Genomic DNA, 25,305 nt, shown 5'->3' with positions numbered 1-25,305 from the left:
ACAGGTCTGAATGAGTCCATGACAATGGCGATTCAGATTGATCGGCGTTTGCGGGAGCGCAAACCCGTGCACCATTTGGCGGTATCTTCTGAAGGGACGCCAGAGAAAATGCAATGTGACAGAATTCTGTCAAGAAGCGAGCGGCAGAATTATAGGCGCAAAAATGGCTTGTGCTTCTACTGTGGTGATTCCGCGCATGTTATATCAGCATGCTCTAAACGTACTAGGAAGGTTGACAAGTCTGTTTCTATTGGCACTTTACAGTCTAAATTTCTTCTGTCTGTAACTCTGATTTGTTCATTATCAGTTATTACCGTGGATGCCTATGTGGACTCTGGCGCCGCTCTGAGTCTCATGGATTGGTCCTTCGCCAGGCGCTGTGGGTTTGATTTGGAGCCTCTGGAAGTTCCTATACCTCTGAAGGGTATTGATTCTACACCTCTGGCTTGTAATAGACCACAGTTCTGGACGCAAGTGACTATGCGTATGACTCCAGACCATCAGGAGATGATTCGCTTCCTCGTGCTGCATAATTTACATGATGTTTTAGTGCTTGGATTACCATGGTTACAATCTCATAACCCAGTACTGGACTGGAAAACTATGTGTTAAGCTGGGGATGTCGGGGGGCTCATGGGGACATACCTTTGGTTCCTATCTCGTCATCTATTCCCTCTGAGATTCCGGCATTTTTGTCGGATTTTGGGGATATTTTTGAAGAGCCTAAAATTGGTTCTCTCCCTCCCCACAGAGAGTGTGATTGCACCATAGATCTGATTCCAGGCAGTAAATTTCCAAAGGGTCGTTTGTTTAACCTATCTGTACCTGAGCATGCTGCCATGCGAGAGTATGTTAAGGAGTCCCTGGAAAAGGGACATATTCGTCCTTCTTCATCACCTTTAGGAGCTGGGTTTTTCTTTGTCTCTAAAAAGGATGGCTCGCTGAGGCCTTGTATTGATTATCGACTCCTGAATAAAATTACTGTCAAATATCAGTATCCGTTGCCGCTGCTTACTGATTTGTTTGCTCGCATAAGGGGGGCTAAGTGGTTCTCCAAGATTGATCTCCGTGGGGCGTATAATTTGGTGCGAATTAAGCAAGGGGATGAGTGGAAAACCGCATTTAATACGCCTGAGGGCCACTTTGAGTATTTAGTAATGCCTTTCGGCCTTTCTAATGCACCTTCAGTTTTTCAGTCCTTTATGCATGATATTTTCCGTGAATATCTGGATAAATTTATGATTGTGTATTTGGACGATATTTTGATTTTTTCTGAGGACTGGGAGTCTCATGTTCAGCAGGTCAGGAGGGTTTTTCAGGTCTTGCGGGAGAATTCTCTGTGTGTAAAGGGTTCTAAGTGTGTTTTTGGGGTTCAGAAAATTTCCTTTTTGGGGTACATTTTTTCCCCTTCTTCTGTTGAGATGGACCCTGTCAAGGTTCGGGCTATTTGTGACTGGACGCAGCCTACTTCTCTAAAGGGTCTTCAGAAGTTCTTGGGCTTTGCTAATTTTTATCGTCGATTTATAACTGGTTTTTCTGGTGTTGCTAAGCCTCTTACGGATTTGACTAAGAAGGGTGCTGATGTTGCCAATTGGTCCTCTGCCGCTGTGGAGGCCTTTCGGGAACTTAAGCGCCGCTTTTCGTCTGCCCCTGTGTTGCGCCAGCCTGATGTCTCTCTCCCCTTTCAGGTTGAGGTCGATGCTTCCGAGATCGGAGCGGGGGCGGTTTTGTCGCAGAAAAGTTCCGATTGCTCAGTGATGAGACCTTGTGCGTTCTTTTCTCGAAAATTTTCTGCCGCCGAAAGAAATTATGATGTCGGTAATCGGGAGCTTTTGGCCATGAAGTGGGCATTTGAGGAGTGGCGTCATTGGCTTGAGGGTGCTAGACATCAGGTGGTGGTTTTGACTGATCACAAGAATCTGATTTATCTTGAGTCTGCCAGGCGCCTGAATCCTAGACAGGCGCGCTGGTCGTTGTTTTTCTCTCGGTTTAATTTTGTGGTCTCATATCTACCAGGTTCTAAGAATGTGAAGGCGGATGCCCTTTCTAGGAGTTTTGAGCCTGATTCCCCTGGTGATTCGGAACCTACAGGTATCCTTAAGGATGGGGTGATATTATCCGCTATTTCCCCAGATCTGCGACGTGCTTTGCAAGAGTTTCAGGCGGATAGACCTGATCGCTGTCCACCTGGTAGACTGTTTGTTCCTGATGATTGGACCAGTAGAGTCATCTCGGAGGTTCATTCTTCTACGCTGGCGGGTCATCCTGGAATTTTTGGTACCAGGGATTTGGTGGCTAGATCCTTCTGGTGGCCATCTCTGTCTCGAGATGTGCGTGTTTTTGTGCAGTCTTGTGATGTGTGTGCTCGGGCCAAGCCTTGTTGTTCTAGGGCTAGCGGGTTGTTGTTGCCCTTGCCTATTCCGAAGAGGCCTTGGACGCACATCTCGATGGACTTTATTTCTGATCTTCCTGTCTCTCAGAGGATGTCTGCTATCTGGGTGGTGTGTGACCGTTTTTCTAAGATGGTTCATTTGGTGCCATTGCCTAAGTTGCCTTCCTCGTCTGAGTTGGTTCCTTTGTTTTTTCAAAATGTGGTTCGCTTGCATGGTATTCCTGAAAATATCGTTTCTGATAGGGGTACCCAGTTCGTTTCTAGATTTTGGCGGGCATTCTGTGCCAGGTTGGGCATTGATTTGTCTTTTTCGTCTGCCTTCCATCCTCAGACTAATGGCCAGACGGAGCGAACTAATCAAACTTTGGAGACGTATTTGAGGTGTTTTGTGTCTGCGGATCAGGATGATTGGGTTGCCTTTTTGCCGTTGGCGGAGTTTGCTCTTAATAATCGGGCTAGTTCGGCCACTTTGGTTTCCCCTTTCTTTTGCAATTCGGGGTTTCATCCCCGTTTTTCTTCTGGTCAGGTGGAGTCTTCGGATTGTCCTGGAGTAGATGCTGTGGTGGATCGGTTGTATCGGATTTGGGAACAAGTGGTGGACAATTTGAATTTGTCCCAGGAGAGGACTCAGCGGTTTGCTAACCGCCAGAGTCGGGTTGGTCCTCGCCTTTGTGTTGGGGACTTGGTGTGGTTGTCTTCCCGTTTTGTCCCAATGAGGGTTTCTTCTCCTAAATTTAAGCCTCGGTTCATCGGTCCCTATAGGATTTTGGAGATTATTAACCCTGTTTCCTTTCGTTTGGACCTTCCGGCATCTTTCGCTATCCATAATGTGTTCCATCAGTCGTTGTTGCGGAGACACGAGGTGCCGGTGGTTCCTTCTGCTGAGCCTCCTGCTCCTGTGCTGGTTGAGGGTGAATTGGAGTACGTTATAGAGAAGATCTTGGACTCCCGTATTTCCAGGCGGAGACTCCAGTATCTGGTTAAATGGAAGGGCTATGGTCAGGAAGATAATTCTTGGGTAACTGCCTCTGATGTTCATGCCTCGGATTTGGTTCGTGCCTTTTATAGGGCTCATCCAGGTCGCCCTGGCGGTTCTTGTGAGGGTTCGGTGCCCCCTCCTTAAGGGGGGGGTACTGTTGTGATCCGCTTTTTGGGCTCCCCTGGTGGTGGCTGGTGGTACTGGAGACTTGTGTGTGCTTTTCTGCCTCAGCTCACCTGCTTCCATCAGTTTTGGGAGTTCCCTATTTAGCCTTGCTCTCCAGTCACTTCCTTGCCGGTCATCATTGTAACCTGAGTCATTCAGTTGCATGTTCCTGCTACTAGTCTGCTGATCAGCTAAGTGGACTCTTGTCCTTATTGTTTTGTATTTCTTGTCCAGTTTACAGTTTTGTCATTTCCTGTTACTGGAAGCTCTTGTGGACTGAAATTGCCACTCCTGTGTCATGAGTTGACACAGGAGTCTTAAAGTAATTTCAGGATGGGTTTTTGAAAGGGTTTTTCAGCTGACCGTGAAGTCCTCTTTTGTATCCTTCCTCTATCTAGTAAGTGGACCTCGCTTTGCTAAATCTACCTTCATACTGTGTATGTCTTTTCCTCTGAACTCACCGTTAATATATGTGGGGGCTACTATCATCTTTGGGGAATTTCTCTAGAGGTAAGCCAGGTCTGTTCCTTCCTCTTCCAGGCGTAGTTAGTTCTCCGGCTGGCGCGTGGCATTTAGGCAGCCGTAGGAATGCTCCCTGGCTACTGTTAGTTGTGTGGTAGATTTAGGTCATGGTCAGCTTGAGTTTCCATCACCCGAGAGCTAGTCTGTTATTTTTGTGTTTCTGATGTTCCCATGCCATTGGGGAATCATGACAGGCAGCCACAGAAGAGCCCCAGGACCCCTGATTGCACTGCTCCTACGCCCGCATGTGCGACCAGGCCCACAGGACCCACGAATGGCACTTCCACCACCTGAAGGCCGGCATACAGGAGCCCTGCCTGTTCTTCCAGTGCCAAGACAGGTGTGGGTGAGTGGAAACAACATCCACAAAACTGACATGTTTTCAGCAATAGGGTCCCTCTCAGGACAGGAAACCCAACTGAAGCGAGGGAGAGGTAACGCCCTTTTATTTTCAGTAGGTTTCCTGTTCTGGCTGGGCAGATCCCTTTCTCAGGTGTGCTGTCATGGGTGAAGGGAAAATAGCTGGTTGCACCACTCTTCCAGTCGGATATCGTAATAGTTCAAGGAAGCCATACAGAGAATAAGTTGTAGGAAACGAGTATATATGACGCTTATGCAGATGGAAGTCCGGTATAATTACTGTAGAGTGGCCAAGAAGTTCTGTGGCTACTCTATTCATTATTGGTACAATGACACAAATACAAAAGAAGAAATGATTGTGCAAGCAAATTTAAAACAAGGTTTGATCACTGATATTATAATAACAACTAAAAGAGTGCAATGTCCCTGCACCAGAGTCTAAAGGATATCTTAAAAAAAAAAAAGCTTGAAATGCAGATTAGACCCTATACACAGAACAGTCTCAGCTGCAACAGCCATCTGCACTATTCCCTAACCCTAACATTGGGTACGCAGGGACATGCGTTGTATGCAGATGCGTCCGCATGCGGCGATTTGACGTGTGCGGTGACTGCACATAAATGCAAAATTTCGGGTTTCAGTGCGGTCGCTGCACGTGCCAAATCGACGCATGCAGAAGCATCTGTATACAACGCATGTGTCTGCGTACCCAATGTTAAAGATAGGTACGTAGGGAAACGCAGGACGCATACAGCAGTAAGCGGAGCTTCAGGGAGGAAGAAGAGAGGAAGTACGCAGCCATCCGTATGTAATAGAGTGCAAGGTAGAGTATGTCACCACGGAACAGACAGACCAACTGTTGAGGGGAATTTATTAACAGGGATAAGATTCTCCTTGGAGGAAGTAAACGGGTGGAGGGGGGGTATAATAGAGATAAGACAAACAGTAAACAGTTAAGCGGAATCTAAACGGTTAACAAATGTTCTTGCAACTTATCAGTCCCGGGCGGTCCTGACTGGTGAGTCCTGATTCCATTGTGGGTACAGTCACAAGCAGTGTTTGAAGATCCTGAAGTTTCTCTCTTCTGTCTCCTGAGGACTGGGTTAAGTCTCTTCAGCCTTTTCTCTCAGTGAAGCTGGAAGCAGGAAGTAGCACAGCCACTCTGCTGGAGTCACACACACACTGAGCAGTCCACTCTGTCACACTCAGGGGTCCTGGCCTGTCAGTGCGTTCACCGGGGCTGCGCGCTCAGGTCACGGTAAGGGGATACGTCTTCTCTGATGACGGAGGCTTCCAAGTAAACACTCTCACATCCAGCCTCCACTACGGCTGGTATCTCAGCCTCAGTGCCCTCACGGGGAGTACTCTCTTCCGGGGAGCACGGCGCTGCAGCCTGCCCTCTCTTTGGTGCGCTGTCCTCCATCAGCTCTCCCGCTCTTTTTTGACCACACCCCTCTCTCTTCCTCTCTGCCCCCAGCAGTCACATGGTCCCTTCTGTCCAGGGCAGAAAGTCTTCCCCCCAACAACCCAGCTTTCTGACTAAGTGGTTCCAGCTAAGGAGCAGGGAAAGCAACCTCCTTACACGTAGCCCTCCTGAACTCAAATGTGAAACCAGCCTTACCAATGGTTTTCATGGTGACTGTGGTCCCAGCTGCCTTGAGATCATTAACAAGTTCCCCCGTGTAGTTTTAGGCTGATCTCTTACCTTCCTCATGACCAAGGATACCCCACGAGGGGAGATTTTGCATGGTACCCCAGATCGGTCGATTGACCGTCATTTTGTATTTCTTCTGCAGCGCCCCAGAGTCCTGGTCGTTGCAGTACTGTGGCTCCGCCACTAAGGGGAGCCACGGTGCGTTCGATGGCACTGAAGGAGTTCCTCCAATCAGGTATCACAGACACCAATATGTTTCACAGCTGGGCCTCCGGGGGGAGCTAAGGGTGCTATTCATTAGGCCACTCCCCACCATAGTGGGTAAACTGGGGGTCAGGCAGGAAGTTAGTAGAGAAAGCTGACTGGATCGAACGAAGCAACACCTAGTGAGAGAGGGGGTTGTGGAGGAAGAGACAGTAGGGTCTCTGCCAGGGGTGGGATCCTGGCAGAGGCTTGGCATTGAAAGAACGTAACGGGACCGTGCCTGCTCAGAATAGCGGAGGTGCCCTAAGAAAGGATTAGAAGCGAGATAGATTGTGCTGAGTGAGAAACGAAATCAAGCAGAAGGAGAATACCAGCAGGGGTTTTGTTGAAAGAGGCAGCACCTTGCTGAGGCGCATTACCGGTGGCCGGAACGCCGAGGGAGTGGAATAATATACAGCTTTAAGCCATACTCCAAACAGCGGCAGGACAGTCAGTCTCAGGCGGGCTGTCTACCACATATCACCTATGAAGTCTTGGGGGGCAATTGCGGGAGAGGGGCGTCTCTAGGGTCCCGGAAGAACTCCAGGCCTACCTGACAAACGGGTGCCGTTCTTACTGGAACATCAGGAAGGGACGGAAGATTAGCAGAAGATCAGTTAATCGAGTTGTGAGGGAACTTAAGAAACAGACACAACAGTTGTGGGGTACTTTCCGTAAGCACAGCAGGGAAGGACTACAACACAAAGCGCTAAGAAGGAAGGCACTGATTTCCACCTGTGAGGAGAACTCTGGAAGTGCCATTGGACCGGCCGGACTTGCGCAGCCTGGTGGACCGGATTCTGGACTGAGGACCGAGAGATCTCCAGTAAAGAGGTAAAGAGACTGCAACCTGGTGTCCTCGTTATTTACCGCGACCTGCACCCCACAACTGCACCGCTATACCACCGTTAACAGCCCCTATTTGCAACGGACGTCCCCCACTGACAGACAGGGCCACGGACCGGGTCTAGCCACCGTGACAACCCCAGGACTGAGATCCCAGAGGCCCGGCTCCAGGTACCCCTCGGCCCTGCGGCGGTGTGGGGGCGCTCCAAATCTTGGCGTCACGAACAGGATCTACTTAAGCCTGAAGAATCAGGTCATGTGTGCCTAGAGACTGTAATTTACTGTACTTGAACCGTACTTTATTGAAAAGACTGTGTGTTGTGCCATTTGCCGCCAAAATCCGCCGCCATTGCAGCGCTGAGGAGAGCGCAGGAAGAGAAGAGGGGCGTGGAGTGGGCGTAGACAAGTTGGAGAGCGCGAACAGCAATGGCCGCCCAGTCTAAATATTTCTGCACGGTGAGGACGTGTCCGTCAGCAGCAGAGATCCGCCTCCTAATCCTTAATAGGGGGCGGAGGCAGAGAAAACGAAACCGCTCCCGAAGGAGAGAGCGGGAAAAAGACCAGGAAGTGACCCGCGTGGAGGACGCTATGGCCAGCAGCTCCGAACCCGACAGTGGGGTTGAAGTGGAAGTCTCCCCCGACTACCCGGATGAGCCCAGTAGCCCGTCCTCCGTGGATAACACCAGATTCCTGAGAGCTGAGATGGAGGACTTATATAACCAGCTCCTCCAACTGAATGTGAGAGTCCAGGCTCCGCACCCGGTGGAGCCGGTAGAGGGTTCCCGGACATCGGAGTTCTCACCGGAAGAACCAGCGGGACCTGCTACGGAAAGTGAACTCGTACCAGTTGGTGAGTCCGCCGATCCTGCCCCGCCAGCCGAGGGTGTGTTAGTGGGTCCTGTAGCGGCACCACCTCTCCCGGGAACCCATAGACTCCAGCGCCTGCTACCATGGGAGGAAGCCACGGGCATGGAACACCGTATGCGAGCCCCAATCACCCCTACTCCCTTGCTGTGTGAGGTCCACGCGGAGCGCACGGTGTGCCGCTGGGTGAACCCCGGATCCAATTTTATGGGGTTCCCCGGGGTGGAGACCCAGAAGGGGGAGATGGTACAGGCCCTAAGCTGGGAGGAATACCAAATCCAGCTAGAACATCGGTGGCGAGAGGAGGAGAAAGTACATCAGGCTGGGCGGGAGGCTCACCATCAAAAGGATTTGGCGGTCAAGGATCGGGCCCGCAAGGACCCCACCACTCACCAGGCCCCGCGCAGGCAGGGCATCGTCACCACCTTTAAGCTCCGAGGAGGCTGGGGCTTTATTAAGGAACCGGGGCTATATGCGGAGATCTTTGTCAACCGACGGGATGTTGAGTCACACCTTAGAGAGGGCCACCCCGATCGGGACCTCTACCCGGGGGACAGCGTTACTTACACCCGGCATTTTGGGGAAAAAGGGTGGTTTGCTCTGAACGTCTACAAGAAAGAGAGACCAGCCCCTGTAGCCAAGGTGCCACCGTGTGATCGATCCGTAACCACCCCGGTCGCCCCCACCTGTCTGATCACAGAACCTGCGATCTGCCGCATGACCCCCGCAACCACCGTAGTGGCCAAGGAAGTGCCTTTTCAAGTGACCGATGTTCCTGATGTACCAGCGCAGAAAGACGTGGGAACGCAGACCCTCATCACCGCACACGATCTGGTTGTGCAACAGACCCGCACCCATGGGGTGTACCTGGCCGCGGGAGTGAATCTGGAACCTGACCTGCCTGTATTGCAGGGGTTCCCCCGCCAGGTGGCGCCTCGTGGGGGATTCTGAATTGAATGCTCTTTTATGAAAATGTAAATAGTTACTGTTTGTTCTTTAAGTTGCTGCTAAACCCGTCCAGGTTAAACTTTAAAAAGGTGACCCCTTTGTTGACCCGGGGTCACTATTGTTGTTTTCTTGAAGTTTTGCACAAAGTTACACAAACTGCGAAATCATGGACTGTGCATGATTTGAACTTTCTTGTAAATAGTTTGCACCTTCTTAAAGGTGCTTCCTACTGGTTTTGTTTAAAGACATTTTGCGAAGATACCATTCCGGAGCCTTTGCATGGACTGGTAGGCTGAGAAGAAGAGCTACCTCAGAAAGACTTGATCTCCTCTTAAAGGGGAGGTTAGAATTGAACTTGAAAGTGATACTGTTTTAGAACAGTAATGTCAAGATAATGCTTTGAAGGAAATGTAACTGTTTTTCATGGAAAAGTTATGTGTGTTTAATTTGTTTAAAATGTGAAACCTAGATAATGTTCTTTGAAGAGAAAGATGCAGAAAGCCCGTAGGGGTAGATGTAGAGTTCCGTTTAACTGAAAGTAAAGAAGTAATAACGAAGGTGAGGATAGAAGGTAAACCCTGCGTCCCCATAGAAAGTTAGTTCGTTACTAAGGACAGAAAGTAGACCCGTAGGGGTTAGTGAGTGAGTCCTTATAGGAGCCAAGTAGAGTGGGCTCCATGCTCTCAAATGGAAAGGAATGTTATGTCTATACTATGTATAGTAGAGAAAGGCAGTAGGCCCTGGCTGAACGGGGCGGTCCTGTAAAAGAAAGGAGAGGCAGTAGGTCTGGTGCCATAGGGACAGGCGGTCCTGCAGGTTCAAAGTAGGAGAATGTGAAGTTACCTTGCCCTGTAATGTGATTATAGGAAGGCCTTTGGTAAACTAAGAGTGTATGTTTCCTAAAGGCAATGTTAATTTATTGTTCCAGCATTTGCACTTAGTAGAATACCCGGTTGGGTAATGAGAGTTAATTGTAGCCTGTTGCTATGATATTTGATTATGTTTTGTAACGTTAAAGTGTCCTCACCTCCCATAAAGGGAAGCCTGTTCAAGTATGCTTATTGTTTTGCACTCAACAAATTTGTATGTCTTTTTGCTAACCTGTATTGTTGTTTTCTTCCCAGTCCCGGAGTACTGTGTTTAACCAGGGGGGAGTGCAGCGCCCCAGAGTCCTGGTCGTTGCAGTACTGTGGCTCCGCCACTAAGGGGAGCCACGGTGCGTTCGATGGCACTGAAGGAGTTCCTCCAATCAGGTATCACAGACACCAATATGTTTCACAGCTGGGCCTCCGGGGGGAGCTAAGGGTGCTATTCATTAGGCCACTCCCCACCATAGTGGGTAAACTGGGGGTCAGGCAGGAAGTTAGTAGAGAAAGCTGACTGGATCGAACGAAGCAACACCTAGTGAGAGAGGGGGTTGTGGAGGAAGAGACAGTAGGGTCTCTGCCAGGGGTGGGATCCTGGCAGAGGCTTGGCATTGAAAGAACGTAACGGGACCGTGCCTGCTCAGAATAGCGGCGGTGCCCTAAGAAAGGATTAGAAGCGAGATAGATTGTGCTGAGTGAGAAACGAAATCAAACAGAAGGAGAATACCAGCAGGGGTTTTGTTGAAAGAGGCAGCACCTTGCTGAGGCGCATTACCGGTGGCCGGAACGCCGAGGGAGTGGAATAATATACAGCTTTAAGCCATACTCCAAACAGCGGCAGGACAGTCAGTCTCAGGCGGGCTGTCTACCACATATCACCTATGAAGTCTTGGGGGGCAATTGCGGGAGAGGGGCGTCTCTAGGGTCCCGGAAGAACTCCAGGCCTACCTGACAAACGGGTGCCGTTCTTACTGGAACATCAGGAAGGGACGGAAGATTAGCAGAAGATCAGTTAATCGAGTTGTGAGGGAACTTAAGAAACAGACACAACAGTTGTGGGGTACTTTCCGTAAGCACAGCAGGGAAGGACTACAACACAAAGCGCTAAGAAGGAAGGCACTGATTTCCACCTGTGAGGAGAACTCTGGAAGTGCCATTGGACCGGCCGGACTTGCGCAGCCTGGTGGACCGGATTCTGGACTGAGGACCGAGAGATCTCCAGTAAAGAGGTAAAGAGACTGCAACCTGGTGTCCTCGTTATTTACCGCGACCTGCACCCCACAACTGCACCGCTATACCACCGTTAACAGCCCCTATTTGCAACGGACGTCCCCCACTGACAGACAGGGCCACGGACCGGGTCTAGCCACCGTGACAACCCCAGGACTGAGATCCCAGAGGCCCGGCTCCGGGTACCCCTCGGCCCTGCGGCGGTGTGGGGGCGCTCCACTTCCATTTTCTTTCTATTGCACCAACAGTTGTCTTTTTCTCACCTAGCGTCTTACTTATGGTTTTGTAGCCCATTCCAGCTTTGTGCAGGTCTATGATCTTGTCCCTGACATCCTCTACAACATGGGCAAGACCAAAGACCTTTATAAGGATAAGAGTCTGACTGATCAATTGAGTCTGGACAGAAGTCTTTTATAAAGGTGACTATAAGGGCTCCTTCTCACTTGCGAGAAATACGTGCGAGTCTCGCATGTTAAAACCAAGCTCTGGCACCGACACTCCAGAGTGGAGCGTGCGGCTGCACAGCAACACATGGAGCTGCACGCTCTGCTCCCAAGTGCTGGCGCCAGAGCTTGATTTCAACATGCGGGACTCACACGTATTTCTCACAAGTGAGAAGGAGCCCTAAGACAGTTGTTGTTAATGCAGGTAACAAGTTGATTAGGAGTGTCTAACTGGTCTGTAGGAGCCAGAACTATTAATGGTTGGTAGGGGATCAAATACTTATTTCTCACTGTAAAATGCAAATAAATTTATATCATTTATACAATGTGATTTTCTGGATTTTATTTTTGATATGCTATCGCAAATGTTAAAATTAACCTACCCTTAAAATTATAGACTGTTCATGTCTGTCAGTGGTCAAACGTACAAAATCAGCAAGGGATCAAATACTTATTTCCCTCACTGTATGTGGCAAATGGAGAACATGCATCACTTGGCAACTCTGATCCCAATTTGCCAACTTGTAAAGTTCTTTCAACAGTTGACTATTATCAATTACAGTTCTGTAATGGCCTGAGTACTAGTTTTTTCTTGACATAATTTGGATGCACTCATTCAGTGCTAATCAGCAGTAAGAAAGTGATCGCCAAGTGGAATAGAAATATCCGGATATTAATGCATCACTGAACACCACATTTATGAACCCGCTGTGGTATAAAAGGCATTCGACTGAATTTTCTCTAATTTTTTAAAAGATTGGTATGGCTATACAGATTCATATGTTGCTACTGACATTCATAATAAAAACTATAGATTTTTGCAGTATTAAAAATGTGAATGGCTACGCTTTGAATATTGTTAAACAATATCTGAATATAAGCTAAAATCATTTGTCATATGCTTGGCCAAAAGATGCCTATTGGTATTTCACAAGATATACTTGGACAGTGTTTTTGCTTTGCCTCTGATGTGATCCTTGAATGTAGCATGAAAGTGGCTTATCTGGTTTGAACAATTACACTAATTACTGGGGTTTAAAGACCTTTGCAGATTTCATATATGTTCTGCTGACTTATGCCACTGTACTAGATGGCATTGGTAAAGTAGAATCAAAGTCAATATCTATATTTTAAGGATAGCACTTTTCTTCTGATCATCAGGCCACATTCACACATCCATGTGTCACAGTCAGAGCATATGGACCATGAGGCGCAGACCAGTCACGAGTCTCCTCGACTTGACGTGTGGATGTGTGAATGCAGCCTCTATAGATATATATATATTTGCAATATAGTATTATTTGGCATGGCTAAATACAATCTCAGTGGCCCAGGAATCTGGATTGCGGATACTATAAAGTGGCCATACTACAGCTGTGTAATGTAACCCTAATGCAGGAAGATTATAGCATACGTTACATTAAAAGTGACAAAGCATAAAACCTCACCTAGGGTCCAAGCAAAATAATACTTTGGTCTCCTGGAAGCCGCAGTCATGTAGAGTTCCAAAAAAAGGTAGGGCACAGAGTTATTTGGGTCATTTGATAAAGTGAATTGGTCCGACAGCATAATATGAGCAGCTAATAGAAAACAGCAAAGCCACAATTTCTTGAATACTGCCACCTGAGGTAAAAAAACAACACATGCTTATTCACAGGATCGATGACATATTTTAAATATTTAAAATTTTTCTGTGTTATTAAACACATATGCTACAAACAATGACCCGCAGAGGTCACAGGACTATGACTACAAGGTGCTATGTGATGTAAATAAGTTATAAAGTGATCACATAAAAAATTAAATCCCAATGGCCACGTATTACATTCCACCTACTGGTAGGCCAGAAGCAACAGGCGAGCTGTCTAATTACACCAACAATATCGATATATACAGATATGATACTTTGGAAATAGTAAAGAAAATTATTTTATATACATGATAGCATTATACATTTCCATGTGGACCAAGCTAAATCATATAGCATGTAGATTATTGCACATATTTGCTACACATGTTCTCACCACTAAGGCATCATGCACACGGCAGAGACTGTATGGCAGTGAACAACCTTTGTACGTTGCAATATAGGCTCAGTTGGAGGCGGTTGCATTATGCAGCTTCCGACAGAACATGCTATGATGCCTCTGTATGAAATCAGAGTAATGAAAGTATGGTAGTGGTCTCACATTTATGGCAGCCTTATTATAATTCTGTACAAAACAAAAGCTATAATTCAGCCATGTGTGACCCCCTCATATTATCACCCACCTTTAATAAGTTCTGCATACACAAAGATGTCTGTCAAGCAAAACTGCCAAATCCACTAAAAGAAACCACCGGAGACTAGACGGAGGTGGACATGACTTGGGGATGGGTGGACCGAGAACTCCTGCAGCTTTTGTTTGCTCCTGTTTGTTTTGTTTGCGGTGTAGATTTTAAAAAAGAGTGTTGTTGCTTTAAGAGGAAGTTTAGATGTTTGTGCCTGGTGTATTACTGTGAGGAGGGTGGGGCTTATATAGGGGAGGCAACCCTGGCTCTCCCTCTTTCTCTCACAGGATGGACAGGAGGAAACATTAGCCACCCTCCCGCCCTGTTTATAATCTTTGTCCTAAAAACTTTTTAATTATTGCTTGTATAATGATAAATGTTTTATTGTATTTTTGAATTTGTCATTGTATATCTTGTACCAGGTTCAATTGTATATTGGCTATAAAGAGTTATTATTTGTGGTAACCTTCTAAGCCCTGGGGAAGGGCAATCCTTAAGCCATGGTTCCCTGGAGGTTTCCTCTACAGGGGTTTTTTCCTCTCCTGAGCGCTGTAGGATGACTCTTTGTGAGTCGGGGGTTTGCCAAGTTTAGTCCCATTAATGCTTTTGCAGGGACTTCTAGTTTTTAAGTTTACAAAAATGATTTAATTATTAAAAAAAAAAAAAAAAAAAAAGTGTCAAATGAGACTTGGAATTTATAACCCGTCACGGCTTTGCGGTTTAGGAGTCAGGTGGAAGTTGCAGACAAGTTAAGGTGGACTCATTTTAACTAATAGAGGATGTAAAACCTCATGGTGGTGAGCAGGCTCAGCTTTGGTGGCCAGCCTCAAGGACATTGTAATGGTGACATCAATCAGGGGCGGGCACAGTGGTTAAGCACAGGAGTGAGGATAATAGGGTCATTGGTGCCCTGAAAGTTTACTGGCTCTGCTTGAATGGCAAGCCAGTGCGTGCTGCCCCTTTATGGCTGTCTGTCCTGGTGCTGTATGTTAGACAGCTGGGGATATCACAGTACTTGTGAATCCCAATGTACTAGCACTCCACCTGACTCCTACTGTGATTATTTAACCCCTTCATGACCCAGCCTATTTTGGCCTTAATGACCTTGCCGTTTTTTGCAATTCTGACCAGTGTCCCTTTATGAGGTAATAACTCAGGAACGCTTCAACGGATCCTAGCGATTCTGAGATTGTTTATTCGTGACATATTGGGCTTCATGATAGTGGTAAATTTAGGTCGATAATTTCTGAGTTTATTTGTGAAAAAAACGGAAATTTGGCGAAAATTTAGAAAATTTCGCAATTTTCAAATTTTAAATTTTTATTCTGTTAAACCAGAGAGTTATGTGACACAAAATAGTTAATCAATAACGTTTCCCACATGTCTACTTTACATCAGCACAATTTTGGAAACAAATTTTTTTTTTGCTAGGAAGTTATAAGGGTTAAAATTTGACCAGTGATTTCTAATTTTTACAACAAAATTTACAAAACCATTTTTTTTAGGGACCACCTCACATTTGAAGTCCTTTTGAGGTTTCTATATGGCTCAAAACCACATTCAAGAAGTTTATTAACCCTTCAGGTGTTTCACAGCAGCAGAAGCAACATGGAAGTAAAAAATGAACATTTAACTTTTTAGTCACAAAAATGATCTTTTAGCAACAATTTTTTTATTTTCCCAAGGGTAAAAGGAGAAACTGGACCATAGACATTGTTGTCCAATTTGTCCTGAGTACGCTGATACCTCATATGTGGGGGTAAACCACTGTTTGGGCGCACGGCAGGGCTCGGAAGGGAAGGAGCGCCATTTGACTTTTTGAATGAAAAATTGGCTCCAATCTTTAGCGGACACCATGTCGCGTTTGGAGAGCCCTCGTGTGCCTAAACATTGGAGCTCCCCCACAAGTGACCCCATTTTGGAAACTAGACCCCCCAAGGAACTTATCTAGAAGCATAGTGAGCACTTTAAACCCCCAGGTGCTTCACAAATTGATCCGTAAAAATGAAAAAGTACTTTTTTTTTCACAAAAAAATTATTTTAGCCTCAATTTTTTCATTTTCACATGGGCAACAGGATAAAATGGATCCTAAATTTTGTTGGGCAATTTCTCCTGAGTACGCCGATACCTCATATGTGGGGGTAAACCACTGTTTGGGTGCACGGCAAGGCTCGGAAGGGGAGGCGTGCCATTTGACTTTTTGAATGGAAAATTAGCTCCAATCGTTAGCGGACACCATGTCGCGTTTGGAGAGCCCCTGTGTGCCTAAACATTGGAGCTCCCCTACAAGTGACCCCATTTTGGAAACTAGACCCCCCAAGGAACTTATCTAGATGCATAGTGAGCACTTATAACCCCCAGGTGCTTCACAGAAGTTTATAACGCAGATCCGTGAAAATAAAAAATAATTTTTCTTTCCTCAAAAATGATTTTTAGCCCAGAATTTTTTATTTTCCCAAGGGTAATAGGAGAAATTGGACCCCAATATTTGTTGTCCAGTTTGTCCTGAGTACGATGATACCCCATATGTGGGGGTAAACCACTGTTTGGGCGCACGGCAGGGCTCGGAAGGGAAGGCACGCCATTTGGCTTTTTGAATGGAAAATTAGCTCCAATCATTAGCGGACACCATGTCGCGTTTGGAGAGCCCCTGTGTGCCTAAACATTGGAGCTCCCGCACAAGTGACCCCATTTTGGAAACTAGACCTCCCAAGGAACTAATCTAGATGTGTGGTGAGCACTTTGAACCCCCAAGTTCTTCACAGAAGTTTATAACGCAGAGCCATGAAAATAAAAAATAATTTTTCTTTTCTCAAAAATGATTTTTTAGCCCACAATTTTTTATTTTCCCAAGGGTAACAGGAGAAATTGGACCCCAAAAGTTGTTGTCCAGTTTCTCCTGAGTACGCTGATACCCCATATGTGGGGGTAAACCACTGTTTTGACACACGTCGGGGTTCGGAAGGGAAGTAGTGATGTTTTGAAATGCTGACTTTGATGGAATGCTCTGCGGGCGTCAGGTTGCGTTTGCAGAGCCCCTGATGTGCCAAAACAGTAGGAACTCCCCACAAGTGACTCCATTTTGGAAACTAGACCCCCAAGGGAACTTATCTAGATGTGTGGTGAGCACTTTGAACCCCCAAGTGCTTCACAGAAGTTTATAAAGCAGAGCCATGAAAATAATAAATGTGTTTCCTTTCCTCAAAAATATTTTTTTAGCCCAGAATTTTTTATTTTTGCAAGAGTAACAGGAGAAATTGGACCCCAACAGTTGTTGACCAAGTTTCTCCTGAGTACGCTGATATCCCATATGTGGGGGTAAACCACTGTTTGGGCATATGCCGGGGCTCGGAAGGGAAGTAGTGACGTTTTGGAATGCAGACTTTGATGGAATGGTCTGACGTTTTCAGAGCCCCTGATATGCCTAAACAGTAGAAACCCCCCACAAGTGACCCCATTTTGGAAACTAGACCCCCCATGGAACTTATCTAGATGTGTGGTGAGCACGTCCAACCCCCAAGTGCTTCACAGAAGTTTACAACGCAGAGCCGTGAAAATAAAAAATCATTTTTCTTTCCTCAAAAAAGATGTTTTAGCAAGCAATTTTTTATTTTCACAAGGGTAACAGGAGAAATTGGGCCCCAATATTTGTTGCCCAGTTTGTTGTGAGTGTGCTGGTACCCCATATGTGGGGGTAAACCACTGTTTGGGCGCACGTCAGGGCTCGGAAGGGAAGTAGTGATATTTGAAATGCAGACTTTGATGGAATGGTCTGCGGGCGTCATGTTGCATTTGCAGAGCCCCTGATGTGCCTAAACAGTAGAAACACCCCACAAGTGACCCCATTTTGGAAACTAGACCCCCGGAGGAACTTATCTAGATGTGTGGTGAGCACAAATAATTGTTCTTTCCTCAAAAATTATGTTTTAGCAAGTAATTTTTTATTTTTGCAAGGGTAACAGGAGAAATTGGACCCCAACAGTTGTTGCCCAGTTTGTCCTGAGTACGCTGGTACCCCAAATGTGGGGGTAAACCACTGTTTGGGCGCACGTCGGGGCTTGGAAGGGAGGGAGCACCATTTGACTTTTTGAACGCAAGATTGGCTGGAATCAATGGTGGCGCCATGTTGCGTTTGGAGACCCCTGATGTGCCTAAACAGTGGAAACCCCTCAATTCTAACTTCAACACTAACCCCAACACACCCCTAATCCTAATCCCAACTGTAGCCATAACCCTAATCACAACCCTAACCCCAACACACCCCTAACCACAACCCTAACCGCAACACACCCGTAACCCTAATTCCAACCCTAATCCTAACCCTAATCCCAACCCTAATCCTAATCCCAACCCTAACCACAACTGTAACCCCAACACACCCCTAACCCTATCCGTAACCCTAACCACAAGCCTAATCTTAACCCTATTTCCAACCCTAGCCCTAATTCCAACCCTAACTCTAATTCCAACCCTAACCCTAAGGCTATGTGCCCACGTTGCGGATTCGTGTGAGATTTTTCCGCACGATTTTTGAAAAACCTGCAGGTAAAAGGCACTGCGTTTTACCTGCGGATTTACAGCAGATTTCCAGTGTTTTTTTTGTGCGGATTTCACCTGCGGATTCCTATTGAGGAACAGGTGTAAAACGCTGCGGAATCCTCACAAAGAATTGACATGCTGCGGAAAATTACAACGCAGCGTTTCTGCACGGAATTTTCCGCACCATGGGCACAGCGGATTTGGTTTTCCATAGGTGTACATGGTACTGTAAACCTGATGGAAAACTGCTACGAATTCGCAGCGGCCAATCCGCTGCGGATCCGCGGCCAATCCGCTGCGGATCCGCGGCCAATCCGCTGCGGATCCGCGGCCAATCCGCTGCGGATCTGCGGCGAAATCCGCACTGTGTGCACATGCCATAACCCTAACCCTACCCCTAACCCTACCCCTAACCCTAACCCTACCCCTAGTTCTAACCCTAGTTCTAACCCTAACCCTAGTGGAAAAAGAAGAAAAAAATATTTTCTTTATTTTATTATTGTCCCTACCTATGGGGGTGATAAAGGGGGGGTTTATTTATTATTTTTTTATTTTGATCGCTGTGATAGAACCTACCACAGCGATCAAAATGTACTTTGTAATGAATCTGCCGGACGGCAGATTCGGCGGGCGCACAGCGCATGCGCCCGCCATTTTGGAAGATGGTGGCGCCCAGGGAGAAGACGGACCGACTTCGGGAGGCTCGGTAAGTATGAGGGGGTGGTGGGGGGGGTGGATCGGAGCACAGGGTGGGGGATCGGAGGACGGGGGGAGCGGACAGGAGCACAGGGGAGCGGACAGGGGGACGGAGGGGGGTACCGGACAGAACGGAGGACTGGGGAGGAGATCGGGGGCGGTGGGGGGGGGGCAGAACATGATTTCCAGCCATGGCAGATGCTATTGCAGCATCGGCCATGGCTGGATTGCAATATTTCACCATTTTCATAGGTGAAATATTGCAAATTGCTCTGATTGGCTGTTGCACTTTCAACAGCCAATCAGAGCGATCGTAGCCACGTGGGGGCAATGCCACCCCCCCTGGGCTGAAGTACAACTCCCCCTCTCCCTGCAGATCGGGTGAAATAGGAGTTAACCCTTTCACCCGATCTGCAGGGACGCGATCATTCCATGACGCATACGCTGCGTCACAGGTCGGATTGGCACCGACTTTCATGACGCAGCGTATGCGTCAAAGGTCGGGAAGGGGTTAATCCTGTGATTTGAATAAAAGCTGTGGCCATTTTGACAACCAAAATAATGTGCTTTGTGTATTTATTTTAGTACCTAGGTTTACAGTAGTTATGGTGGTTTTAAGAAGAAGTGGGGCCCATCCCATATCCAAAAGTCAAGATAGTTGTTTTTTTTTTCACTTTTGCTATGTTCCAGATACAGTAGAGTTGCCGCCTGGTCAATATCTAGCTGACATTACACTTCCCACTCACTCCCACTTTCCCTCTTAGTACATGATGTGCTCTTGTACACACTCATACTGTTCACATGACTTAGTGCTGATGCTGCTGTAATCACAGGACCTTATTAACCTGCAAGATCTCCCCACAAACATTCACTGATTTCCAATATGGGTGAGATATTCACACAATAGCAGAGATATTCGCTTTATGTAAATATGACGAACAAGAAAAATGTTATCATATCTAATTACTTTTAGTTACAACTGAAGGCTATTACTGCAGGACAACTGCTCAATACCACGATAGAAAGACCAGTTTCAAAATTCAAAACCTACAGAAATGTTTACATATAAGGAAACTGCAATAACACTTGTCCTAGCACAACACTGCATTACTTACATTTGGGTTTTGATTCTTCTGTTCTCCGTGTATAAATAACTGATAGTCATTAAAGGAACATAGAGGCCCAGCAAGAAGTCCTAGGAATCCCACAGAGTAGCTAAGATATGGGAGTATTCCAGGAGGAGATCTGAACAGAATGGACATTAATATTGGTAAAAGGAGAAATGTATGTTCATGATGCTAAAAATAAAAAAGTTACCGTAAATATTATATCATATAAAGTAGAAATAATAGAATGTTATTCTGCTTTCAGTACAGAAAAATAGATGGGTGTCGGTGGACTCCTTGAATCCTGGTACCATTACAACAAGAAGAGGATTTGCTGAGCATATCCATTGTGCTAGTTTAGAATGTAAATGTGAAATCCAACTGAAAGGGAACCTGTCAGCAGGATTGTGCACAGTAAGGCCGGAGTCACACTCAGCATAGGGAAATATAGTCCATATTTTACATGCGTAATACGCAGAAATTATCCCAAAACAGTGATCCGTATGTCATCCGTAGGCAGGGCGTGGCAGCATATTTTACGCATGTCATCCTCCGTATGTAATCCGTATGGCATCCGTACGGCGAGATTTTCTCGCCGGCTTGCAAAATGGACATAGAAAGGATCCATGGGCACAAATATTCGTGAAAACATATATACAGTATATATATATATATATATATATATATATATATATATATATATATATATATATATATCAGTGAGACACATACAGTATATATACATAAATTTATATTTTATACAGCGCTAGATAGCAGAAAAGCCGTTAATTCAATTGCTGGCTTTTCCTATCTCCTTCCCAAACCCCCTGCTGGCATAACCTCATATGAACTCGAGCGTGAGAAAATATTCAGAAAAATTCCCACGCTCGAGTTCATATGAGGTTATGCCAGCAAGGGGCGCAGCACCGCAAGTCTAGGTAGCTACGTTCCCCTGCTTCCATTCATTCCCCTGCTTTTACAGGCAGGAGCACAGCTGCATTAATGCTTGTAAAATTATTTAACCCCTTCAGATGAATTTACAGCGTGGGACATGACTGTAACGCCGGAGAGGTATGGGATATTGTTGTTTTTTTATTTTTCCTTTTTTTACAGAGCGAGGGTCTTCAATTGGATTGAAAGTATAATAAACTATTACAACACCCTGTGTCTTTATTTCATTAAAATACTTTTTTCATAATGTGTGTGTTTTATTAACCATTTACTACTATTGGATTAATAATGGATAGGTGTCTTATTGACATCTCTCCATTATTAACCAGGCTTAATGTCACCTTACAATAGCAAGGTGGCATTAACCCTTTATTACCCCATATCCCACTGCTACAGGGGAGTGGGAAGAGAGAGGCTAAGTGCCAGAATAGGTGCATCTTCCAGATGTGCCTTTTCTGGGGTGGCTGGGGGCAGATGTTTTTAGCCAGGAAGGGGGCCAATATCCACGGTCCCTCTCTAGGCTATTAATATCTGCTCTCAGTCACTGGCTTTCCCACTCTGGCGGAGAAAATTGCGCGGGAGCCCATGCCAGTTTTTTCTGCGATTTAACCCTTTATTTTAACAGCTTTGCACACACACTACTAACATTAGTAGTGAGGAATATGAAAAAAAGGGATATGAAAAGGTTTACTGTATGTAAACCATTATTGTCATAGTCCTAATTTAATAATGGCCTGGAGTCATTTCAAAGAGCATATGATAAACATAATCCTCTGAGGAATATACCACAAAGAGGATAAGAAGTGAATAAACAATTGTAGTAAATTTAAAATTAATGTTTATTAATACAAATTCTAAAATAAAAAATATACAATAAAAGAGACAGTATTATGGGACCTCCAATTAATGTAGGGGAAAAGAGCCAGCAAAAAATTAATAGAATTGTTGATCAATATAACAAACTAGCTATTGAACCCGTTCTACGCCCGGGTGGCGAGCATTTATATTGGTATATGGTCTCCATCCTGGTATGTGCTGCTCCCATCTTGCTCTCCCATCCTGTCATGTGCTGCTCCATCCTGCGCCCCCATCCTGTCATGTGCTGCTCCATCCCGCGTCCCCATCCTGTCATGTGCTCCCATCCTGCGCCCCCATCCTGTCATATGCTGCTCCATCCTACACCCCCATCATGTCATGTGTGTGCCCCCATTCTGTCATGTGCTGCTCCCATCCTGTGCCCCCATTCTGTCATGTGCTGCTCCCATCCTGTCATGTGCTCCCATCCTGCGCCCCATCCTGTCATGTGCTCCCATCCTGCACCCCCATCCTGTCATGTGTGTGCCCCCATTCTGTCATGTGCTGCTCCCATCGTGCGCAATCATTCTGTCATGTGCGGCTCCCCTCCCGTGCCCCCATTCTATCATGTGCTGCTCCCATCCTGCACCCCCATTCTGTTGTAATGTGCTGCACCCATTCTGCCTGTTCCGGTTTCCATTCTGCCATATGTTGCTCCCATCTTTCTCTCTCCGGCTCTACTGCCCGAGTGTGGCTGTGCTGAGTGCGGGTGGCTGTGCTGAGTGCGGGTGGCTGTGCTGAGTGCGGGCGGCTGTGCCGAGTGCGGGCGGCTGTGCTAAGTGTGGGCGGCTGTGCTGAGTGCGGGTGGCTGTGTGTGACTGTGCTGAGTGCGGGCGGCTGTGCGTGGCAGTGCTGAGTGCGGGCGGCTGTGCGTGGCGGTGCTGAGTGCGGGCGGCTGTGCGTGGCGGTGCTGAGTGCGGGCAGTTGTGCATGGCGGTGCTGAGTGCGGGCGGCTGTGCGTGGCGGTGCTGAGTGCGGGCAGTTGTGCATGGCGGTGCTGAGTGCGGGCGGCTGTGGTGAGAGCGGGTGGCTGTGCGTGGCGGTGCTGAGTGCGGGCAGCTGTGGTGAGTGCGGGTGGCTGTGCGTGGCGGTGCCGAGTGCGGGCGGCTGTGCATGGCAGTGCTGAGTGCGGGCGGCTGTGCGTGGCTGTGCTGAGTGCGGGCGGCTGTGCGTGGCTGTGCTGAGTGCGGGCGGCTGTGCGTGGCGGTGCTGAGTGCGGGCGGCTGTGCGTGGCGGTGCTGAGTGCGGGCGGCTGTGCGTGGCGGTGCTGAGTGCGGGCGGCTGTGCGTGGCTGTGCAGAGTGCGGGCGGCAGTGCGTGGCTGTGCTGAGTGCCGGCGGCTGTGCGTGGCTGTGCTGAGTGCCGGCGGCTGTGCGTGGCTGTGCTGAGTGCCGGCAGCTGTGCGTGGCTGTGCTGAGTGCCGGCGGCTGTGCGTGGCTGTGCTGAGTGCCGGCGGCTGTGCGTGGCTGTGCTGAGTGTCGGCGGCTGTGCGTGGCTGTGCTGTGTGCCGGCGGCTGTGCGTGGCTGTGCTGAGTGCCGGCGGCTGTGCGTGGCTGTGCTGAGTGCCGGCGGCTGTGCGTGGCTGTGCTGAGTGCCGGCGGCTGTGCTTGGCTGTGCTGCGTGCCGGCGGCTGTGCGTGGCTGTGCTGAGTGCCGGCGGCTGTGCGTGGCTGTGCTGAGTGCCGGCGGCTGTGCGTGGCTGTGGTGAGTGCGGGCGGCTGTGCGTGGCTGTGGTGAGTGCGGGCGGCTGTGCGTGGCTGTGCTGAGTGCGGGCGGCTGTGCGTGGCTGTGCTGAGTGCGGGCGGCTGTGCGTGGCTGTGGTGAGTGCGGGCGGCTGTGCGTGGGGGCCTGAGCAGGCGGGGACACCGGCGCGCTGTGGGGGTCAGGTGCCGGAGTCGCCGCTAGCTCAGGCCCCCAGCACTTGCTATATTTACCTGTCCTCCGTTCCATCGATGCGCGCTGCTCTGTCCTCCACATCCTGTGGCTGTGACTGTTCAATCAGAGGGCGGCGCGCATTAAGCGCGTCATCATGCCCTCTGAACTGAACGTCACAGGCAGAGGATGTGGAGGACAGAGCAGCGCGCATCGATGGAACGGAGGACAGGTAAATATTGCATACTCACCCTCCTGGCTCGTCCCTGCTTCTCCGTTGGAGATCGCGGTGTGCGTTCAGTGCTTACGCATACCGCGATCTCCTGGGAGCGTCACTCTGTGGGGTCCAGACTGTGCCGGCGCTTGCGCAGTCTATAAAGGCTTCGGACAGAGTGACGCTCCCAGCGTTTTATTATAGATATGCATGAATAAATTCCCCTCCAATGCGATTAGCATGGGAATGCTAGATTCACAGACATCAAAATACAGATGTAGTAAGGGTTAAAGTGCAAGGGTAAAAAGACGTCATTGCTAAACTTTAGCTATTAGGGTAAGTTCACACAGGACTTTTTTGCTGTGTATTTTTGCTGCTTTTTTATGCTAATTTTCAGCTGCTTATAGGTGCGTTTTTGCTGCATTTTTTGTTGCGTATTTGGTGCTTTTTTTGGTGCGTATTTTTGGTGCGATTTCTTTTCTTTTTTTCCAGGCTAATGTCCTTGGATTTTCAGCTGCGTTTTTGCTGCGTTTTTTTCAACACCCATTCAAGTCAATGTGTGAAAAAACGCAGCAAAAACGCTGAAAGAAGTGACATGCTCTATGTCAAAAAACGCAGCAAAGCACAAAATACTGATCAAACAAAAAACCAATGTGTGTGCATGAGATTTCTGAAATCTCATAGGCTTTGCTGGTACTGTAAAAAGCAGCTGAAAATTAGCATAAAAAAACGCAGCAAAAATACGCAGCAAAAAAGTCCTGTGTGAACTTACCCTTAGAATGTATTTGCCCAAAACAGTACAAAAACTATCCTAAATTAGCAGACCTCAAAAAATGCCAATATAATGCAAGTTGAAATATGAGGTAAAAGACAGCTAAAGCTTAGATAAAGCTACTTAACCCCTTCACCCCGAAGCCTGTCTTCACCTAAGTGACAGGGCCAATTTTTACAATTCTGACCACTGTCACTTTATGAGAACATAACTCTGAAACGCTTCAACGGATCCTGGTGATTCTGACATTGTTTTCTCGTGACGTATTGTACTTCATGATAGTGGTAAAACTTCTTCGAAATGACTTGCATTTATTTGTGAAAAAAACAAAAATTTGTCGAAAATTATGAAAATTTAGCAATTTTCAAACTTTTAGTTTTTATGCCCTTAAATTAGAGAGTTATATCACATAATATAGTTAATAAACAACATTTCCCACATGTCTGCTTTACATCAGCACAATTTTGGAAACATAATTTTTTTTTGTTAGGGAGTTATAAGGGTTAAAAGTTGACCAA

At 47.3% G+C, this 25,305-nt stretch overlaps 1 protein-coding gene across 4 annotated transcripts in view; it reads right to left on the bottom strand.

The window, feature by feature from the left end:
* LOC143815894 (membrane-bound glycerophospholipid O-acyltransferase 2-like) overlaps window positions 1–25,305 on the bottom strand; it is a 240,873-nt gene that overhangs the window by 33,113 nt on the left and 182,455 nt on the right. For all 4 annotated transcript variants that reach the window (XM_077295635.1, XM_077295637.1, XM_077295639.1 and 1 more), the window contains 2 exons: window positions 20,135–20,264; window positions 12,961–13,135 (listed from right to left, as the gene is read on the bottom strand). In XM_077295635.1, the coding sequence (XP_077151750.1) occupies window positions 12,961–13,135; window positions 20,135–20,264 (305 nt within the window). The remainder of the gene's footprint in view (window positions 1–12,960; window positions 13,136–20,134; window positions 20,265–25,305) is intronic.

Source organism: Ranitomeya variabilis, chromosome 3, assembly GCF_051348905.1.
Source record: "Ranitomeya variabilis isolate aRanVar5 chromosome 3, aRanVar5.hap1, whole genome shotgun sequence".
Lineage (NCBI taxonomy): Eukaryota > Metazoa > Chordata > Amphibia > Anura > Dendrobatidae > Ranitomeya > Ranitomeya variabilis.
Note: the sequence above shows the minus strand (reverse complement) of the source record. Positions and strands in the feature narration are given on the sequence as shown.